Source organism: Paroedura picta, chromosome 3 (genome assembly GCF_049243985.1).
Source record: "Paroedura picta isolate Pp20150507F chromosome 3, Ppicta_v3.0, whole genome shotgun sequence".
NCBI lineage: Eukaryota > Metazoa > Chordata > Lepidosauria > Squamata > Gekkonidae > Paroedura > Paroedura picta.
In genome coordinates, this window is record NC_135371.1 from 121,066,529 (window position 1) to 121,089,940 (window position 23,412).

General features: G+C 44.2%; 1 protein-coding gene across 3 annotated transcripts in view; it reads right to left on the bottom strand.

Moving 5' to 3' along the window:
- Positions 1-16,509, bottom strand: part of MYH10 (myosin heavy chain 10) — a 95,728-nt gene extending 79,219 nt beyond the window's left edge. For all 3 annotated transcript variants that reach the window (XM_077327486.1, XM_077327485.1, XM_077327484.1), the window contains exons 1-3: positions 16,378-16,509; positions 11,587-11,960; positions 2,320-2,476 (exon numbers count right to left, since the gene is read on the bottom strand). In XM_077327486.1, the coding sequence (XP_077183601.1) occupies positions 2,320-2,476; positions 11,587-11,934 (505 nt within the window). In that variant the 5' untranslated portion in view covers positions 11,935-11,960; positions 16,378-16,509. The remainder of the gene's footprint in view (positions 1-2,319; positions 2,477-11,586; positions 11,961-16,377) is intronic.
- Positions 16,510-23,412: the final 6,903 nt, after the last annotated feature.

The window sequence follows — 23,412 nt, forward strand, 5'->3', positions numbered from 1 at the left end:
AACCTTGGTCTCTATTAAGATGCATTCCAATGGCTCACCAAACAGATGGTCTCCTTGGAACAGTATGCTGTCACAATGGAGTTGGAGCGGGTATCTTTGGTTCCTAACCCTATTTTTGACACCCCAGAAACCTCAATTTTTTGACACCCCAGAAATTTTAAAAGCAACCTCTCTGGGTCCAGATTTGAAATTAAACCCATCAATGTATTTAATTCTAGCAGATAATATGGACAAAAAGACTTTTCCTACACATGTAGCATCATATAAGTACTTAAGGGTTAACTATAAAAGAAACAGACCTGTAGCCCTATTCCTGTTTTAGTCTGTTTTCTAGTACAATGAATTTCACCAAAGGGAAAGAGTAGACTGATGCAAGACTCGTGCAAGAAAAAAGCCAGATGTACTACATAAACTACAACAGATGGAAGTAGCAGGGATACCTTTCTGTTCTAGGGAATCAGTCATGTCCTCCTATAATTTCACCATTCAACTGGTTAAGCCATACTACTGTACTTCCAAAAGCAACTTGTTGATATGAAACCTACCAAGATTATGAATTATACCAGAGGACAATTAGACATATTGCACAAGAGGGTAGAAGTACAAGCATTACACTAGAAGGTAATAGAAGTGTCAACAACACAAGACTTTCAAGATCCAAAATTCCTGTTTAAGACAAAGCATAAAGCATAAATATTTCAATCTTTACTATTAAATGACAAGTCAGTACTTTCTACACATGAGACTTTACACATTCCCCAAAGATCAATACTATTATAAGTCAACTACTGCTCAAAATCAGTTATCAACAATTTAACTAGGTTAATCATTACTCCAATCTGATAATGTAGTTTACAGCAATCTGTTTCAACAATTTTTATAAGACTTCATCTAAGTGCAGAATGCCCCAAGATTTATTTACATAGCTTACTTTAATTATGCTGCTAAATACCACATGGGACACAACAGAGCAATGTTAGAAGATAACACTGAAATAAGAATCTGAAAGAGGCCTACTCATCTCAGGCTCAATTGTTGTACTAGAGTCTGCAATTATAGAGAAAATAAAGACAAAATAAACTTCTTAGCTCTCAAAGGGCAGTCAAATACAATATGTGCTATAATCTCAATTTGGGGGGACAATATTAGATTTCACAGCATTTTATAATGCCAATGTAATTTATTCAACCCAAGGCATACTATGATGAACACTAGATCACAAGATATTCAATAAGAAGGTACCCTGTTCTTGGGGATCAGAAATCCCTAAAAACTTTCAAATCAACATATCCATTTCCACTTCGTACTGCCACACAGAAACAAGACAAGTACCATTTGAGATAGATATAACCATCCAACCGACAATGGACCACTATACTTTCTATTTATTTATTCTATTTATTACATGTATATACTTGCCCTCCCCCTAGGCTCAGGACGGTTTGCATGAAACATAGCAGAACAGAAGAATACAGAGAATTGGTAGCCATAAGTAACAGTAATAACAGTAACAACAATAGAACAAATAGTACAAAACAGTACAATTGAACAACAGAAAAGTAATGAGAATAGTAATTCACAACTGAAGCATACTGATGGACCCATGGTTGGTCAGTTCATGCAAAGAGTTTCATGGGATGGAGGCCCGGGGGCCCAGTGGAAGGTGTTGGTTCAGGTCAACCTCAACCAAATATCTGGCGGGAGAGCCCCTACACGTAACACAGCAAATGCTACGAAGGCAACTTGCTCTTGAGGATAAGATGACAGTGCAGCAAATAGCCCCACACTAGCCAAACCATGTGGAACCTTCAAATCACACACCGTCCCCTCCCTATTCTCACTATACCTGTTTGTCCTGTTGCTTAATGGGAAATTACCCAAATCTCTTATTCGTTGAATGTAAGTGATGCCTTCCAGATGAGTGAGAAGCTACACCTCAAGTAATCCTTTAGGAAAATGTATGCCACCCTCAAACCCAGGACTGCACTACTATTCTATAGGCAAGATTATACTCCTCACTCAATTGACAGACACCTCACACCAGGGAATGGGAGACACACAAATTTAAGATAAACCTTCATCCTTAGGGTTGGCTATCCACCCTGTCACTGGCCACCTAATCTAATTCCCCAGATGGTAAGTCTCTCTATCTTATTTGGTACTTGTTTGACAGGCAGGAGACAAATCCCCTAAAGAAGGGAATACAATGTGTTAACAAACAGCAGATAATTCAAATATTGTCCACAGATTTACTTATTTCTGATATATTTACAACAAACTCTGAAACATTGATGTATAAAAATGAATTAAGTTTCTTACCTTGCAACATGCATCTATATGCTGATTCAGATATTGCATAAATGTGTGGAGGCATCTCATGCCGTTTCTTTCCCCTGTACATCTCAATGATGTTCTCAGAGTAAATTGGGAGGTTCTTGTACGGATTTATGACTACACAGAATAGTCCTGAGTATGTCTACAAGGGAAGAAGGGGAAGAAAGGCTTGTTAACTCCTACAATCTTGTATTCACAGATATGAACTGCCAGCCCATGGGAGATTAATTTTAAAAAATAAACCTGGGCTTTGTTGAAAAGCCTATGGAAATGTAGACACTCATTATATTTAGTGGATCTGTTCCAAAAGTAAACATCTGGGGCAAAAGTTTTCTACCATACCAAAGAAATCTCAGGCTATAAAATATAACTCAATGTCAATGTTATTACATGCACAAATCCATGATTCCCTCTATTAGAGTTCATTTGATCACCACCGTAATAATAATTATTTTTATAGGACACCTTTCTCAGCTGGCTCAGGACAGGTAAAAAGTGATGGCTCAGAAAGATATGGAATTAGTTAACTGACAAAATACAAACAAAATAAATATTAAGAAAAACTAAACATAAGAACAACAGTATCCCACTTTTTGGATATTCATATTGTCTGAAATAGGTCCAAATTTTGGGTAGAATATCACCTTAATTGCAATTATTTTATATAGCCATGAAATATATTAAATAGTCTACTAAGTTCTCTCTTTTGATCATGTCCATCAGTTTCAACAGATTTTTAAAAAAATCTTTTATAGTTAACCCTTAAGTACTTATATGATGTTACCATTTTTAGGGAAAGCCTTTTTGGAGATATTATATGCTAGAATTAAATACATTAATGGATTTAATTTCAAATCTGAACCCAGAGAGATTGCTTTTTAAAATTTCTCTTGTATAAGAGAAATTGAGGTTTCTGGGGAAGTGTCAAAGAATATGGCATGATCAGAGGGACAGATAATCTTAGAGTATCATTTAAACTGCAGTAATATTACTTCAACTACATAGATGTTCTACAACTGCAGCTAACGACTTCAACTAGATATTCTAGAAACATGAAGAGAGGAGGGAAACAGCCAGCATCTTTATTAAGTTCCCCCATTGAACCAGAAAGCTTGCTGTCATTCATGCTTTCAGACTACTATAGAATGTCTTTATTACCTGAATCACCCCAGTGCACAATTTCTCAGAATCTCCCATAGAAATGAATCCTCCAATTGTTCAAGGGCTTTCTCAGCACTGGGTAAAAATATTGTATAGAAATGTGCTGTGACTATATGAAGCTCAACCAGCACTAGCTAATAGCCCTGAAGAACCTTATTTTATACAGTTTTTCAACACCAACAAATATTTCTGAAAATTGCTTCCCTTTCTTGCTTTTAACATGGAATTACCTAATGTATACCAACTCTTTTGAATATATAGTTCTAGAACATCAAAATTAGTTCATATATAAGAATGCCACAGTTCAGGTTGTTTTAGAAGTATTTCTTCACGCCCTCTTGTAAATGTACTCAAAAGATTATTTCATTTTCAAGCTGCCCATTTAAGAGCAGCCATGTTGGATAAGGCCCATCCAGTCCATGTTACACTGTGGTCAAGACCCAGGTGCCATCAGGAGGTCCCCCAGTGAGGCCAGGAATCCTGAAGTGCTCCCACTGTTGCCCCGCAAAAGCCAAGAATATAGAGCATCACAAGCCCAGACAGTGTTCCATCTACACCTTGTGACTAATCTGTTCCATGTTTCTCCAATCCAGTCTTGAAGCTGTACTGTAGCCACCATCACTTCTTCCAGCAGTGAATTCCATGTGTTAGTTACTGTTTGGGTAAAGTTTGGGTAAAGTATTTGCTTTTATTTTTTCTATGCCTACTCATTAATTTCATTGAGTGCCTGCAAAGTCTTGTATTATAAGACAGTTTGTAAACCTCTATCATATCACCCCTTAAACTGTTTCTCCAAGCACTAACCTCTTCAACCTTTCTTCACAGGGGAAGTGTTCCACCCCCTTAGTGCCAGCTTGGTCTAGTGGTTAGGAGTACGGACTTCTAATATGGCAAGCAGGGTTTGATTCCGTCCTCCCCCACATGCAACCAGCTGGGTGTCCTTGGGCTCGCCACAGCACTGATAAAGCTGTTCTGACTGAGCAGTAATATCAGGGCTCCCTCAGCCTCACCCACCTCACAGGGTGTCTGTTGTGGGGAGAGAAAAGGGAAGGTGAATGTAAGCCACTATGAGACTCCTTTGGGTAGAGAAAAGTGGCATAAAAGAACCAACTCCTCTTCTTCTTAATTGTTTGTGTTTTCCTTTTCAACATTTCTTCCAATGGAGTAATATCTTTTTTGAAGTGCAATGACCAGAACTGTAAACAAAATCCCTAATGAGGCTACACCATACAGGGGCATTATGATACTGGCTTTTTCCCAATCCACTTCCTAATAATCCACAGGTTAGCATTTGCCGTTTGTATTGCAGTCACACACTCTTTAGTGATTTATCATCTGACTAACTAGCACACATGAGTGAGTCTGTCTGTTTGTAGCTCCCACTATAAGTATAGTTACTTTGGATGCAACCTCTTGCTTCCAAAAAACTCGGATGCACAAAACCTTATTCTGGAATAAACTGTGTTACTATATAAAGGCAACAGAAGTCTCCTGTTTTATTCTAATGCCTAAAAGCATATTTCTCCTGGGCAAGACATGAGCAGCTAAGGCACCCAAATGAACTATGTGAAAAGGCCTGGAGATGACAGCAGCAAACTTGATGCAAGTTTCAGGTATCCAAGAGCAGCAGGGAGTAGTCTCACCCTCCAAGATGGAATGCCCTCCAGGAATCTTGTAAATCAAGTATTTGTGAAACATGTGCCTGAGGAATTAAGATTTCAGTTTCCAAGTGACATGAAGGGGGAAATAGCCAACATCTCAGATAACAGAATTGAAATCACTTCCTAGGAGAAAGTTCCCTTCCTGAAACTCTTCCAACTGATTTAAAATGTTTATGCTTCCAACTCTAATAAAAGGAATTAAAAAAAAAAACCTAAAGTAATCCCACAGTGAATTTTTTGCAAGGATTTTACTTTGTAGGAATAAGTATTTAGTTTTAGGATCAGAGAGGAAATATCTGCGATAACTTGTAAGGATCTCACTACTGGAATAGTTATGTCCCTTGATTTTAAGGTGCCAGTTGTTGAGTATTATACTGGAAAATATTTAAACCTTAACAAATTAGAGTGACTTTCGCTTTGATGTGTTTCATGCAGCTTTGCTAAGCCTGCCCTCTCTTTTACAGAGGAATTAAGCACTCTCTTTAACAGTTAATTCAAGCCTTTGACACTGACTGCTATAATCTTATTGTGGGCTAGTGATCTGCAGTAATTCTTGTTCATTCTTTCCATTTTTTCTCTTCAGAATTCTCTTGATTTTGCTATAAAACCAGCAGCTTAGATCCTGCCTAGAATTTCCAGAGACTCAAGTATAGAGGCTCTTTCTCCCAATTCTACTTTGAAGCTGCTCCATGAGGATTCCCAATTCCCCAGGAACAACTAGGGCTGCCATGAGAAGAATTAACAAAAACACCCCTAAAAGAATACAGCCCAGGATCCAAGCCAGTGGACAGGTCCCCCTTCTCCTCTCCCAACTTCCAGACTTGAAGCAGATCCAGGTTGGATGGGGTCAATCCACAATCAAAGTTCAGGAAATTATCTCTTTGGCATAAGAGAACAGATGTGAAATACAGAATTTTATTACCTATAAATATACTGCCTAGATTAGAGGTTCCCATTGTGGCCAGTGTGCCCCCCCCCCCATGGGAGCATTGGAAGGATCCAGGGGAGTGGCAAGGAATTTGGGGGCAATAGAGACATTCTTTCCACTGCAGTTGCATTTTCCTAGCAAGAGATTTTCCAAGATGGTTTGCCTGGCCTGCCTTGGGGTAGTACCAATCCTGGACAAGTGATGACCAGGCCAATGCTACTTATGTTCCTAAAGATGACAGTTTCAGAAGGCGGGCTGGATGGGATTATATTCCTGCTGAGTTACTTCCCCCTCCTCAGTCTCTGTCTTTCCAGGTTCCATCCCAGATCTCCAGGAATTTCTTAACCCAGAGTTGGCAACCCTTCATCAATGGTCTCCATCTTTAGGAGGTTGGAAAAGCCTTCTCCTGCTTGACCTGGCCATGGGATTTTCCACTGTTTGTGTCTCTCTTTCTCCATCTGTCTTTCGCCCCAATAAGGATCCAAAGTGGCTTTTACTAATTACTTTTACAAAGATTTAAATTTTTTTCCAGACTAAAATATGGCCACTGCACAACAATCGAAAAACAAGTGTAGGTGATACAGTGTGTTTTGAATTTGCAGTTAACCTAACACCAGGAAAGTGGCGTGTATTTGTGTGTGGGGGAATGGGAGGGCACTATAGATGTGGCCTGGGAGCCAAGAGGGCAGCAGCCCAAAAAGTAGTGGGAATCAGTGATCTACTATATCTTCTCCCTTCACTCATCTCAGTTCAATCTGATGGCTCATGTAAACTGTACCTTGCTCTATCTCAGGCTTTAAATATATGCATGAAGTTGTATATATTGGTTAAGGGTGGGTGGGATGAGGCCAAGAGTGTCAGGACTTCTTTTGTTTCTTTTGGATTTAGTTCCTTCTGGGTTTGTGGCTCGCAATTATTTTTGTCTCTTCTGGCCTCTTCCTTGCACACCCAGGAAATTGCTGATCACCACTGTGGGATGGTAGGTAAATTTCTCCCAGATCAGGCTGGATTCTGGAAATTTTTGGTGGGGAGAATCACTTGGACATGAAATTAGAGTCACTACGGAGGGGCAGGTAGTTGTGAGTTCCTACACTGTGCAGGGGGTGGACTAGATAACCCTGGAAGTCCCTTTCAACTCTATGATTCCCCCTGCACCCCATATTTCTTTTTCCTTTTAATTTCTAGAAAATTGGTTTTGGGAGGAAGAGGTATTCACTGATCTGTGCTACAAGTGTGTACCTCTGGTTTCAAGGGCTATTGGGTACAATACTTTGGTGCTGCTAAATATGCATTTAGTAATAAGGGTCTGCTTTAGGAATTATTTAACTTTTAACACATTTAATTAAATTGCAGCAAAGGGCTTTATTTTCTACTTAACTAGGCCAGTGCTAGGAAGATATATAAAAATACAAGTTTGTGTGTATGTGTTCAAAACATTAGCTTATTAAATATTAGAAATGCAATAATAAATTAAATATATAAATAAAAAAGTAGTATAATAGCACAGATTAACTATACACATACACGTATGCGTACGTGTACACGCACGCACACACATACACACACACACACACACACATATATGGGGGAACAGGGGGAATATATATATTAGGGAGAACAGAAGCCTAACTCCAGCCACCAACACCTGGATTTTGGTCATGGTGATGAGTGCAACAGTCGCTGCTCTCCAGCTGGGTGAGTCCTCTTGGGGTTGGTAACATGAGGAGATTTTTACTCTTCATGGCTGGGAAGGAGAGAGGGGGCCTATCCCAGCCTCAGGCTTGGTGAAGCAGCCTACTGGACCACTTGGAGGTGGAGTGTTCCATAGGTTTTTTGAGGGGGTTTTTGTACTCTGGGTGGGTGGAGGGGTCCTGGGTGATGTTACCTTCAGGGTTACCTCAAAGCCTACAACATTTTTCAGGGGTTACTCCACAGTCAAAAGGTTGAAAAAGGCTGAGCTAGTGGCAGGGATAGGCAGAGACCCCTCCATGGGCTTCATAGTGACCAATGTTGACACAAACATAAGGGCAAGAGCACAGGCACTGGGCCTCAGGTATATCTACTGCACAGCCCACCTTCTCATGGGGACGAGTTCGGCAGAGAATTTTATTTTCGATGCCAATACCCGTGAGTTCAGACATCTTCTCCTGAAAAGCTGGCATATCACAGGTCAGCCCTTTTACAATGTGAAAGACACCTATACTTTGTAAGAAGCAGATACTGATAGGCATGCTGGTGCATCCCGATTAGTGATGTCGGCACTTATTCAAATTCTACTTGTGCCATGTTTGAGTGCTTGGTGTAGCATAAGAGAACCTGACTGTCCTTATCTCTGAAACTAGGGTAAGGCAGTATTGCAAGTTCACTCAGTGAGGAACCAGCCACCCCCAAACCAAAAGTGCATGCTGAAATTAAAACAGCAGCACACACACACACAAAAAAAACCCCTGCTTTTCATCTTGTTGGAGATGAAAGGGTAGAGTAGGAAAGGGAGATCTGTGCCAAACAAAACCCAGAGAAGCACCGTAAATAATGAAGGTAATTTGCTGTGAAATATTCTACTTTGCAGGGGTGGGAGACAGGAAAGCGAGAGTTTGTGATGAGGAGCAGTTGCAGCACCCAGGCTGCAAATCCTTCACTAAAGCAAGTGATGGTTGGTGTGTGTATTCCTACTGCAGATATAGGAAGGGTGAACACAAATCACTCCCTCTCACTTTCTGAGGCCTTCCCTGGGGAAATGGTGTATACGGCTTCATTGGGTTTGCCCTTTACTTTGGAAGACAACAAAACATTATTAGGCTTGTGTATACTGGGCTGGCCTTGGTTCAGATGGGTTAGCAAAAGTGCCTACCCACACTGCTCTTTTGAGTGTTCTGCTGGGCTTCTACTGTCCTTGTTTCTTTCCTTCTTTTTTTAAAAAATCTGTTGGATTCTCTGATGTCACACTGATTAGTTCTGTTGGGTTTGCACTGCTGCCACACTGGTACTGGACTGTGCTGCTGGGCACTACTGCACTGGTTCTGCGGTCCTTGCAACCTCTCTCCCCCTCAATCAGATTATGATTCTGTGTTTGACATTAGTCCTGTTGAGCTGGCATTTGCCACAACAGTACGGGGTTCTGCTGCTGGGCACTAGCACATTGCCCTGGTTCTGCTGTCCTTATAGAACCCCCCCCCCTTTCCCATTTCTATTGCAGAGATTCTGAAATTTGATCTTAGTTCTGTTGGGTTTTGGCACTGCTACAGTGGAACTGGTTCTGCTGGGCACATTGCTCTGGTTCTGCTGCTGGCCTTGCAAAAATGCCCCCCTCCACACACACATACAGGCAGACACTTCACTTTCTACTGCAGAGATTCTCTGGGACATTCTGCTGGGCTTTAATTGCTTTGCTACCTTTCCTCCATTGTAAACAATGGAGAATGGGGGACCCTTCTTTAGGTGCTCACAGAATTGGACCCTCTGGTCCAACCTTTCTGAAACTTGAGGGGGGGTCTTTTGAAGAGAGGCTCCTGCTGCTATGCTGGAGATGTGGTGCCTCTACCTCACCACCACCCCAGATCACTGAATAAACCCCAGGTAGATTTGCAATGACTTAAATAACTACCTTTGGGAACTATTAATTTTTCACATTTATATGCTGTCCTTCCCTGAGGGCTAAGAGCAGCTTACAATCTTTAAACGTCCAGCAGTGCGGGGCGCCACAGACTAAATAAATCAGTAAGGGCTGGTGGGGAGGAGTTAGGGCGGGATCTGTCCAGGATAAAGACTCGGAGGAGCGAATCAGGAGCCGCGAAGCGCTCCAGGGCCAAGTGTCCAAAGCGCGTCTCCCTGTTGGACACTTGGCCCATCTCCCGAGCAGCCCGTCGCTAACTCTACACTCCTCCCGAGCAGCCATCCTTGCCGGATGGCTGCTGGCCACTCTCGAGCCCACGGCCTTGCCCCACGCCACTGGGCTCCAGGGAAACCTCTTTCCCTCCACCCAGCGACTGCCCTTCCCCACAAACTGCCCTCCACTACATCCTACCCCGCCAGCCACCACCCGAGCACTTCCCACCCCCACCCCCACCGTCCGTACCCGCCCGCTGACGCCCGGGCCCTTCCAATTTGCACGCCGCCGATGGCCTGCGCGGCCCCGGAATTTAGTGCTGCCACAACCACAGTTCACTGTCGTCCAACGATGCTCCAGGACGCTCCCACCATTCCACAGACGACGACCGCGGACAAGATGGCGCCGAACCCAACGACCACGCCACTGAGCCACTCCGTCACCAGCGACCCCCACACGCCTCCCACGGCCACCCCAAAATGGCGCCGCTGAACCGCCACTCCACCAAAACTGCCACCCGCGGCCATCGCCCGGACATCTGAGCCGCCTCCCCTCCCACTGGCCACTGCGGGTCCTCGATGCTGCCACCCGCCCGAGCCCCGGTGACTCTCGAACCCACGGAGCGGCCTTCCTCAACAATGGGAATCAACCAACCCCCCCTGGAGAAGCCGCAGACACGCTCCGGCCTGCGGAGGTGAGTCTCCGCCTTCTCCCCGCCACAGGCCCGGCCTTGCTGTCTTGTCCATCTGCCGAGCCTGCTCCTGCGGCCGTCGATACATCACTCCCCACATTCTCCTCGCCTACGGTCCCTTCCCGCCTTCTCCTCGACGCGTCGAGCCCCCTTCTGGGGATGGCACTAGGAGCGAGGACGCTCCGTGGTGGGGGGGGCGCCTCCCCGCCTTCTCTCGGTCACGGGCCGGCCTGCCCGCGACCGGGAGAACAGCCCCGGTCATGGCCCAGATCCCCGGGAAGTTCCCAGATCCCCGGGAAGCCTTCGCCCTGCGAAGGCTTCCCCACGGCCTGCCCACTAGCGCCCATTTTATTTAGCAATAAAATGGGCTTTATTCCTAGTATGATAATAATTAAACATTTTTAGACATTTTGAAATAATCAAGCTGAAAAAAGTTGAGATTACCAAATATTTACTGAACCCAAATACTATACATATTGGGATTTGGGAATACCAGGAAATACCAATATTTTTCAGGTCCAATATACACGAATCACACACATGCACATATTGCACACTCCTATTCATCACCCTTGCTTAAACCTCACTGAAAACAGCTACATAAATTACTCAAAAGTGTATGCAAAAACCTAAATAAAGTCCTTAAACCATGTAACCAGAACCTCCTGACTTACAAGAATCAAAGGCCAGAAGAGACTCCACCTGTTATCTGTATCTTTTCCTGTTTCCTGTAAACCGCCCTGAGCCCTCGGGGAGGGCCGTATATAAATATAATAAATATAATAAATAAATAAATAAATAGGTTGAATTGGAACAATATTGTGGCTCAAACAAAATCAAATGTTAGGTTTTTGTAAGTCACTCAATTTTGTAAGTCATTTTGTAAGTCATTGAGGCACTTCCTTTTTTCACTTTAACCAATCAAATGGCTTTCTGTGGACTACACAAAGCCTTATAAATGGTAGCCAAATCGTTTATTACTTACATAAATGAGCCCAGAATAGTATCGGTCCTTCAAATTATGCAGAACAGAGGCTTCATTTAAGCAGGTTAATTCAGCCATATCTTCCACTTTAGAAAATTTGGGAGGGTTCATTTTCTGAATATCATCTTTGTTAACCACAGCTTTCTTTCCATTCTCAGCCAGTTCAACAAGCACTTCATCATCTCTCTCTTCTTTGATGCTGGCAGCTTCAAATCCATGACGCTCTGAAGGAATCCACACCAGTTTTTTAGCAGTCCAATCAGCCTGTGTAGCAGGATTGTAGATTACCGCCCTATCCACAAAGAGGTATCTCTCAGGGTCTTCCTGTCCTGTCCTCTGCGCCATCATAAAGGGAGTTCTCAAATAACTGTAACCTAGTGAAAAGTAAAAATGGTCATCATCAATAATAAATCATTACAAACTAAAATGCTTAATGTGGATCATTTGGCATTGAAATGGGGATTAAAGACAGACCTGACTTTTGTCTTCCACAGTTTCAGCATGCACACTGATATTCATTTGCCCAACAGGTTACTAATTTCCTATTTGATACATGCATTCATTTCTGGCTTCCCTTAAAATTAGTTTTTTCCAATATATACCCAACTTCTGTGAAAAGTAGAATTCCAATAATAATACAGTATAAAACGCCATTCCATAGCAGACTTTACAGATGCAAAAGAATGCAGGCATGTTCTCTGACATTCCCACTAGAGTACTATATAGTTCTTTTTCAGGAATCATGTGATGTTCTTTGCTGTCATTCAAGGGACCTGGTCTAAAGTGGCAGGAGCACTGTTTTGTTGTTCCTTTCCATTTTAGGGTGAATACCTTACAAAACTTTGCTAATCAATCTTCCCTCAAAAGTACCTCACAAAGTCCTCCCTTGCAAGATTTTCCTCATAGTATTATTTGTATGACACAATGGCTGCATCTGATTACGCTCAGGCATGTCTGTATCAAAGTCTGACAGTAACCAGCTTTCCTGGCTTTTCCATTTGCAGGGTTATGTCTATATCATTCTACAGTCTGAAATTTAATTATTCCTAGCCCTCACTTCTGTTTCCTTCTCCCGTGACCAGCAACATTAAATATTTCCTTCTAAAACCATTTGAGCCAGAGAGGAAAGTGCAATAAGCAACAAATCCTGGGGTCACATCAGCAATCCATATCAAGCATCAGGATCTCTCAGGCAGAGACATCATGACCAGTTAGCACCCAGGTTCCCTTACTCTAGTAGTTCCTCCTTGAGAGGACATTCATTTAGCACTTACTTCCCCACCAATAAGATTGCTTTCAGAGTCAGGGATGATCACTGAAAGTAATGTTAACAAATAACCCCACAGAACATAATTACAGTATTTTCACTCAAGCCACATACTTTCTCCAACATCCAAAAATATACACCCATTCAGAAATGTATTCTTCTCCACTGAACACCCAGTACCAAAGACCCTGTAATCTAAAATCAAATTTAATTCTCTTTAACAGCTAGCTACTTATAGAAATGAAGAGCCAAGAAGCCTTTGATCCTTTAACTGTTTCCTTTTGCTTTTCTAAACTTTAATTTATTCTGCTACTGATAAATATTTCCACTTATATACATTCCAAAACTGTATGTACTTGTGGAGTCTATTTTTGTATTCATGTCTAATAATGTGCATTTTGTGCTATTCTGCCAAAAAAGGTGTATTGAGCCTTGTCATCATGTTTAGGTGCCAGGTAGAAGTTACACTGTTTGATCTGACTATTTTGAAACTTGTGAGAAATCTGACTGCACCTGGAAACATGAGCAAAGTTTCTGCTGTTAAATGCTGGGTTTTCTGTTGGACAATGGTCCCTATGTCAGTGGAGAATAGAGCTTTCTGTTCCTTTGATGGACTCTGGAGCAGATCCCAAATTTGGAACTAATATGGTCATGTCATCTATATTAAAGGGCTACTGGTTAAGTTTCAGAGTCTTGAGACAGCTGATTATAGAAAGATAACAGATCTAACAGTAAGGAAGACACTATCGATTTCATCTAAGTTTCCCCTACATACTGCATAGGATTATACCAAAACTCCTTGCTCAAAACTGAGGTGGTGGAAACTACTTTCTAGTCACAACCAATTTACAGTAAATTTAGGGTTTTTCAAGGCCAGCAATGTCCAGAGGTTGTTGGTCATGACCTGCCTCTGCCTAGTGACCCTGGACTTTCTTGGTAGTCTCCCACCCAAATAGTAAACAGGGCTGACCCTGCTTAGCTTCCAATATCAGGCTAGCATCACTCACCCAGGCAAACTGAAACCAAGTTAACTTCTGAATGCAGCAGTTTGCAAAGCTCTAGTTTTACATCAAATTTAATTATAAGATGCACTATGAAGAAATGCATTTTGGGGGTAGAGATCTGACTTGAGTAAAACCTTTATAACGTTTGATCCTGGTCATGGTACTCTATATCACATAGATCTCCGCCATCCTGGACACACTGTTTTAAAAGGAGAGCCAGGAGAAAAAGGAGGGCAGCCAGTTGGAAAGTGCTACTCCCCTAGTGTTACAAAAGGCATTAAACAGTCCCCATTGTTGCCAGACCCTGGAAGTGGCCTCAGAACATGGAAGGAAAGCTGGAAGCCATGACCCTGCCACAGTGGGCAATTCCTATGAAGTTCAGGTGGTAGCAGTGCATGAACTGAGAGGGAGAAAGGGTCACTCCAGGTGCTGGAAAACTTCAGGAGGGCAGGGTGGAATAGGGGCCAGAGGCCAGCGCAGAACTGTTCCATCACAAGCACACATTTGGTCAAGCTTAATGTTGTATACTGAAATAGCATCATCAGCATTTTACACATTCCAACCACAATTAATCAGGAATATTTGCAATGTGCTGTGTGCTGTCCTCCAGACTTTCTGCAATGTCTGCATTGTTTGAGACAGAAACATGTAATAATATACCTATACTGGGTAGTTGCCTTGTGCCAAACTGCTCTCGTATTCACCTACAGAAGAGTTGTTTATCCACACACTACTGATGATACGGTATAAGCCTAGGACTATAACTCAATCTTGATCACCATTCAAGAAAGTCAAAAATGGTCTTTTTATATGTGAAACTGTAAAGAATAATACATTCATACAGCATTCATCAAACTCACGTATCTTAGAGGAAGGATTCACTGAAGGATATTACTAGTAGTTGGTCTAATACACTGACAGCATATTGATCAGATAAAGTCACTAAAAGTTGAACTGCAAAGCTAACAGGTAGTCATTCAATCCACCAGAGGGCCATGAGGCAGCCTGCCTCACTTTGCTGCAGACCAGCCGAATTCACATCATTAGACCAAGAGTCCACATACTACAGTCAGCATTGCAGGACATGAGAAGGGAAGGCAACATGTCTCCAGCTGAAAGAAGACAACAGGAGTCATTTGCTTGAAAGTTCAATTCTATCATGGCACCTCTGAAATGGCACAGCACAACCTGTTGTTATACTGTTATGGAGACACCTTCAACAGCATATTTCTTCCCAAAGTGATCTTATTTCAGTTACACAACACACGGTTATAAAATCTGGTAGACCTTTCTATTCCTCCACTGTAAAAACCAGATCTCAGAATGACTACAGGTTCTCTAGTTCAAACAACTACATCAACTCTGCACTGTGAAAGACCCTATATACCATTTTTAAGAGGGGCAGTGCCTAGTTCGCAGCAGTTAAGGCACAGCTACTGAGACAGTGAAGCACACAGTCATATTCTCATTTCTTGCTTTGTACAGAACTAGATCACAAAATTGGGCAGGACCTCCCATGTTCAGCCACATAAAGAACTGGAGTAGACATTCTGTGAGGGAGACATGCACACTCCTATTGGGCTGACAATCCTTGAGGGCATGTCACCATAGAGACACCCAAGTTCTACAAGCTGCTATACATAAACGCCACAGTTCTCATTTCAGACCACCAAATAAGATTAGAATAAGGATGGAGCAGAAACAGCAACATATGCCCCTTTCTGAGGTCATTAATGTACCGAGTGCCTCCTATGCAAGGAGGAAGCAACGCAAGGTCAATGGGTCTAAGCAGGTTAAGCAGTTTCGTTGGTTAGAAGATGCATCCGGAATAATTTAGCGCGAATCTAAGTCTAGAACCGGCTCTAACCAGCGCCAACGCTGGAGGAAAGAAGAGGTGTGCTACAGCTTGTACCCCTTATTTTAAAAAGCAGACAGGCAGGCATAGACGCGACCCGTAGACATGTGCCAAACCTTGCATATGACACCGGGGCTATTGGCGAGCGGGATAAAAAAGATCGACCTGCAGAATTGGAGATTCCCAGGACCCTCACAAAGAGATATTGGGGCGGGGGGAGGGACGAAGGAAAGAACCTCTATTCCGGGCGGGGGGGAGTATTAAGCGCACTGGCGTACAAAGCGAAGGGGTGCGTATCCCCTCCCTCCGACCCCCCATCCCAGCATCAGACAAGCCCACCCCCACCCCCTTAAACAAAGGGACACGTGTTCCTCCTGTAACCCGGCCTCAACCCCACCAGCCCTCGTGGGGCACAGATCACACTGAAGACCACCAAGGAGAAAAGGTGACGATTCGCATGCCAGGCAAAAAGTGCGCCGCTCGGGAAGCAGAACGGGAAGACGCCGAGCCGAGGCCCCGCAGAACTTGTTTCCCCCACCTTCCCTCCCTCTCCTCGCTAGGCGGGAACCGGTGGGAGTGGGTGGGCGACGGGCGAGCGGCGAGCGGCGGTCGTTTTGAGGCGCCCTCCGCTCTCCTCCATTCCGGCTCTCGGCCGGGCGCCTCACCTGCACGCAGCGTTCGCTCCGGGGAGCGGTTCGGGTCCGTCCGCGCGGAGCAAAGCCGCCTCCCGACGCCGCGCGCTCGAACCGATTCCGCACTAGCCGCCCCGCCCCCGCTCCCGGCTCCTTTAGCGCCACACCGAGGACTCCCCCACCTCCTCTCGTCCCGCCCCCCAACACCATCCAGCTGCCTATTGGTCCCCGCCCCCACCCATCGACGTCCCTGCCGCCGGCTATTGGCCCCCCTCCTGCTCCGCCCTTTCTCCCCCACCTTGGATCATAGCAACCTTCTCAAGCTTCGGCGTCCAAGCCCTGCCTCCTCCCGCGCGCCCGATTGGAAACCTGGCTCTGCCTATCAAGAAGACGCTGTTCTTCCAGTGGGTGGCTGGGAATGTCTGTCAGGAGAGGGCATGGAGGGTAGGGTGCACCGTTGCGGGTCCTCCTCTCCCCCCCCCCCCGGTGTTTCGAGGTCAAAGCTACTCTGGACCTGGTTGGCGGCACGTGAGGGGACGTGAGACGCCCAGGAGCTGGAATAATAGGACGCCCGCGGAGAATTAGGGCTCTCCATTTCTCCAAAGACGCGCAGAATCGTATGCAGCAAGTACCCCGCCCACCGCCCCGCATGCATCTGCAAGCAGCTCCGTCTGTTTGGAGCTGCAGTCGCGTTGCCCTCTCCGCTGCCTGCTGCCAGGTGTCATACTTCGGACAGCTCGGCGGGATGCGCTGCCCGTTGTATGAAACTGCATGTAGCATTGCGTGGATCAGCGCTGGCACTGGAGGCACGTCGCCCACCGCATAGGCAGTGGCGCCGCAGTTATCCAAATCCTGCATTGGCCACACCCGTTATGTACCCCAGTAACAGATCCTCTCCTGTTCAGTTTCTCTAATAGCTACCCTCTTCATGTTTATGTGTGCCATAAAATGAAATGCCAGGGATACGAACTTTATAAAGGATACAGGCAAACTCAATAAATAATGTTTTATTTAGTCGACATTTATTTATTTATTTGTAATCTCATTTATATGCCACCCTTCCCTGGAGGCCCAGTGTGCCTTACAACATTCTACAATAAAAATTTAGTTGGATTTTAAAATTTATCAATAAAACATTTTAAAACCTAAAACATTTAAAATCCTAGGAGCATAATTTCTATTTCAGTGGGGGGGGGAGGGGTTAAAGTGTTACATTTGTTCATTTTATGGCTTACAGATGGTAACCTTTCCATATCTGTATATGTTGTGTGTTCATAGGGAGGCCAGCTACTGGTGGTATTTTGCAGTCCTTTACCATAGGCCCGGTGGAATAGCTCTGTCTTGCAGGCACTGCGGAACTGTCTTAAATCCACCAGGCCACTGTAAGGGCTGAAAAGGCCCTGGCTGTGGGTGAAGCCAGCTAGATTTCTCTGAGGCTCTTGATATTGAATAGGTTTTGTACCCGCAATTGTAGACTTCTCTGTGGGGCATAGGGGATGAGGCAATCTTGAAGGTACAAAGGTCCCAGACAGTTTAGGGCTTTAAATACAAGCCAAAGCCTTTAAATACTGCCAAATTCCTGGCAGAAAAAGCAAAAGCCCCAATAAATATGATCATATGCAAGACTTGATTTTTCCAAGGGATATCATAAAAGGATTACCTTACATTTCCATATATACCAGTTGCTTGCGAGTTGGGGAAGAACCCTGGATGGGTCATTTCCAGCACCAGGGTCTTACCATAGAGAATCATAAAGTTGGAAGGGGCCGTACAGGCTATCTAGTCCAGCCCCCAGCACAATGCAGGATCAGCCTAAATCATCAGGATAAGTATCTGCCCAGGCACTGCTTGAAGACTGCCAGTGAGGGGGAGCTCACCATCTCCTTAGGCAGTTGAATCCAATGCTGAACAACTCTGTGAAAAAACATTCCTGATATCTAGCCAATATCATTCTCCTTGTAGTTTAAACCCATCCCCCCCTCAGATGCCCCCCCCATGACTGAACAATTGAACCTACTCAGGGATCTATCAATGTTATTCTGTTAAATACTGTTCTGATTAAATACTGTTAAATACTGTTCATGTTGTGCTATGATTGTTATTTGTTATCTTTAACCCTCCCCCCGCTCCAGAGGAGCGGGAGGAATAAAGGAGTAAGGGCAAGTGGGGAGGAGTTAGTGCGGGCCCTGTCCGGGATAAAAACTCGGAGGGCCCAATCAGGAGCCGCGAAGCGGCTCCTGATTGGGCCCTCCGAGTGTCACTCGCCTGGGCCAGCCGGGGAGTTGCCGCTCAGAGTAAGAAGCCTTCCCAGCGGTAAGTCCTCCGGCCGGCTTCCCCTCGCCCAGGGAGCCTTCTGCCGAGCCCTGGGGCAGGCTCGCCTGCCCTTGGGCCCGCCAGAAGGCCACAAAGCCCACTCCCGAAGTCCCGAGCCTTCTGCCGGGCCCTGGAGCAGCCGAGCCTGCTCCTAGGCCTGGCAGTAGGCCGCGGAGCCCACCGCCCCCGTCCCGAGCCTTCTGCCGGGCCCTGGAGCAGCCGAGCCTGCTCCTAGGCCTGGCAGTAGGCTGCGGAGCCCACCGCCCCCGTCCGGAGCCTTCTGCTGGGCCCTGGAGCAGCTGAGACTGCTCCTCGGCCCGGCAGTAGGCCTCAAAGCCTGCCGCCGCCTTCCCGAGCCTTCTGCCGGGCCCTGGAGCAGCCGAGACTGCCCCTGGGCCCAGCAGAAGGTCCCAAGGCCACCTATCTTCCTCTGTTCCTCCCTTCCTCCCAGCATTCCCTTTGCCCTTTCCTTCCCTTCCTCCCAGCATTCACTTTGTTTTTCCCTTTCTCCCTTCCTCCCTCTCTTCCATCTGCCTCTTTCTGGCTACCTGTTTCTCTCCCTCTTCTTCTGTCTCTATCTTCCTCCCTTTCTTTCTGTCTTTCTGTCTCTCTTTCTCCTTTTCCTTCTTCCTTCGCCCCATCCCTCCACCCACCCATCATGCTAGGGCCCGCTGTATTTTGGCCACAGCGGGCTTAATATCTAGTACTGTTATAATGTTCCATGTAACTATTCTATGATGTTTTATGTAAACTGCCCAGAGCTGTATGGAAGGACGGTATAAAAATCCAAATAAATAAATAAATCTTTCCCTGCCCTCCTCCAAGTGACAACTTTTCAAATACTTAAATACAGCAATCATGCCTCCTTTTAACCTCCTCTTCTCCAGGCTGAACATTCCCATGTCCCTCAGCCTTTCCTCATAGGGCTTGCTTCCCAGGCCCCGGATCATTCATGTCGCTCTCCTCTGAACCCTCTCCATTTTGTCCACGTCGGTTTTAAAGTGAGGTCTCCAGAACTGCTCACAGTACTCCAGGCGGGGTCTGATCAATGGGACTATGACATCCTGTGATTTTGATGTGATACCTTTATTGATACAGGTCAAGGCTGCATTTGCCTTCTTTAGTGCCACATCACACTGTCTGCTCATATTTAGCCTGCAGTCCACAAGTACCCCATGATCTATGTTTCACATCCTTGCTATAGGAAGTCAATGATAAGGGCTTCTAAGTAAAACTGTAGAAGAACTCTGAGCATAAGAGCTTTGAGTAGCCTTACATAAAAATACTGTTTTGCTTTTAAATGGTCAATTACAAATTATCTGGCTGCTATTTATACATTATGGCAGCTTCCACCCAGTGCTTTTCCTCCTCTTTGGATTCTAAATTGGAGCACAGGGGAGGGGGACACACCCATATATCATCAGGCTCGAATTGTCCTTTCCCTGCTTCCAGGATGTTTTTTCCAAACCTGGCAAATTATCACACCATCAGGACAGGAAGGTATGCAATGTTCAAATGCCTTTCCACACAGCAGTCTTTTTAAGTCCTCAAAAGGTTGTTCAGTAGTGCAGCTGGTGAATAATGACATCTGATGGAAGAAAGTACATAGAAAATTCCCATATGGCTGTTCCGTTGCCGGTGAGCATGCCTATGCATTTGCAGTGGGAATGAATGCAAGATGTAGAATCCTCACAGTGTAGTTACATTGTCTAACTATTTTGCAAGATATTTTGTAGATTAGAATGATTCAGTGTCATTGAGTGTGGTGAGCTCCCCCTCACTGGCAGTCTTCAAGCAAAGGTTGGATACACACCTTTCTTGGATGCTTTAGGATGCTTTGGGCTGATCCTGCATTGAGCAGGGGGTTGGACTAGATGGCCTGTATGGCCCCTTCCAACTCTATGGTTCTATGATTCTATTGCTCCTGGTTTTTAGAAAATGGGAAAAGAAATAAAATGGCAGGGGAAAAAATGAAAACTGGGGATTAAAACTTCCCAAAATATCAATAGAAGCTGCAATCTCTAGCTTTAAGAATTAAATGCCCTCAGTGGCTGTTGCTAGGCAACCATAACGATATTGCCAGGTTTTGAGTTTTGGTTTATCTCACTAAAATGTCAGGCCACTTCCAGGGTTGTTTTGACCTCATTGGGGTCAGTTCTGACATCAACCACCAGGCAACCTGCTACCGCAGGCCTTGCATTATTCACTTGCTACTATACAATAGCAGCCCATCAGACCTGGGTTTTGGAGACCAAGGTTCAAATCACCACTCTGGTATGAAAGCTCACTGAACAGCCTTGGGCCAGTTAGATAGTCACAGCTTAACTTACTCCAAAGCATTGTTGTGAGGGTTAAATGGAGGAGAGGAAAACAATATAAGATTCTTTGGTCCCCCCATGGTGAAGAAGGGTGGAATATAAATGATTTTTTTTTTATCTGAACATGGGTGAATATAACGAGGCTGGGTAAGGAAAGAAGGAAGCATGGAATGGTGAGCATATGGGAGTCATTAAGAGAGGGGAAAGTGGGAATAGGAGGGTAAGTCCTTACTATTTCCTCACAATGCTGGCACTGCAGAAATGGGCCACAGTTTTGTTGGGTAGAGACTGCCAGGGAAGGAAAGGAGGGGAAGCTGGGAATGGGGACAGGCAAAGGCAGAGGGGAGTGGGAAAGGAGAAAAGCAGCAGCGAAAGGAGAGAGGCAGTGGGTGCTTTTGGGGAAGGGAAGAGAAGATAGTGGAGGGAAGAGAAAATGAGATGCCCCTTGCAACTTCTTGTAGGTCCTCACTTGTGTATCCTTATATTTCCATTGTATGTCCCAATGACAAATGACTAACAGTGCTTTTGGCCAGATTGATGAAAACTGACAAAAACAATGGAAAGCAGAACTGCAGGGGTTTTTAAAATTTACATTCGTAAATGAAAAAAAGACAAATGAGACATAGTTTCTTTTCCATATTATATGATCTTAAATTATTTCTTTTTGCTTTTGACTTTTAGTAGACATTTTGTCTCCAATTGAAATGGAAGTGTTCTGGATTTATGAGCTAGCCAGATGCCAAAAAGCAGTTATTATTTACTTGTAAGAGCAGGTTTCGTCAGATATGGTAGAATAAAATGTTGAGGTGAAGAAGACTGTAGAAACTAAGATATTATTGTAGTTCAGCATTGCATACACATTCCTCTGCACACTGTAGAGCTCATCCCATCATGCAGACCCTGGAGGCCAGTTGCAGAATCCCTTTGGATTATAGTTAAATTTGAAGCTCACTGACAAGGACTATGTTAGAGATAAAGGACTTAGAAAAGCTTTGTTAAAATGACTTGTGCTGAATAATGGCTATGACTTTTGTGATAGTTTCCTTTGTGGGGCATCCAGTCTATAGACTCAGAAGATACAGACCCCATCTGCAAAGCCAAGATTCCCCTGTGCTTGTTCATTCCCAAATTCAGAAAATGTCTTTCTAACTGAAGAGAGAGATGGTAGAGGTTTATAAAACCGAGGTGAAGGAAGTGGACAGAACTTTCTCCATCACACAAATGCTAGAATTTATCAAGGCACACAATGAAGTTGATGGGCAATAGATTCAGGGCAAACAAGGAAAGTATTCATGGAATGAGTGATTAAGCTGTACACATTTCAGTGTAAGTAGATTTAGGAATGGCCACTAGGTTGTGAGGCTTTAACAATTAGACAGAAGAAGAGAAGAAGAGTAGGTTTTTAGACTCCATTTTACTCTTAAGGAGTCTCAAAACAGCTTACAATTGCCTTTCCCTTCCTCTCTCTACAAGTACTTTGTCAGGTAGATGGATCTAGGAGAGTTCTGAGACAACTGTGACTATCCCTGGGTTATCCAGCAGGCTTCATGTTGTGAGAAATCAAACCCAGATCTGCAGCTTAGAGTCCACTGTGCTGGTCCATCAACAGCTACTAGCCAGAACAGGATGGCTTAGCTTAAGGTAAAATGGCCAAACTGTCAGCATGTGGGTGTGACTCTGATGTAAAAGGAGATCCCTTACTCTAAAAAAAAACAGTTATTTTTCTTAAACATATAGTCTATAAGTAAAACAGCAGAATGGTTTCAGATAGACCTATCCATGCAGACTTCTCTCTTGCCACTTAGGCTAATAACTTCCACAAAGCTTAACTTCCCAGGTTGGCACCCAGGTAAATAACTTTCACACAGACTCGTTTTCTTCACTTGCCACTTAAGCTCATAATTTCTACAACATGTAACTTCCTAACTTGCCGCCCAAGCTATTAACTTCCATACAGAACACAAATTCTTCTCACACTCTCTACGGCACCTCACTCAAGTGCCTTGCTCTGCATGCACCCTGCTCAGTATTAACTCTCACACAAAACCTCTTTCTGAACCACCCTGTTAACTCTGCCCCCAGGTAGCTAGCTATCATCCAATCATAGCACACTTGACTTACTCATCCAGCCCCCTTTTTCTTACAGGTCTCCATTTTAGATTACAGCAACATACATTTAAAACCCTACATTAAACCAGAAATAAAGTGCACACATTGTTTATTGGCAAAACACCACAAGCCCTGATTCAAATACATTATGCTATCAAATATGCTAGTTGGTTGAACATCTTTTTTTTTTCTTTTGTAAGTGCAGTACATTTAGAGACTTAATATTCCAAAAGTTCTGAGCCATACATTTATAGTAATAATAAAGTAAAGTTCCAGACACTTGGTGAAAGTGTACATCTAGGGACAAGAATAACATACTCACAAGCTG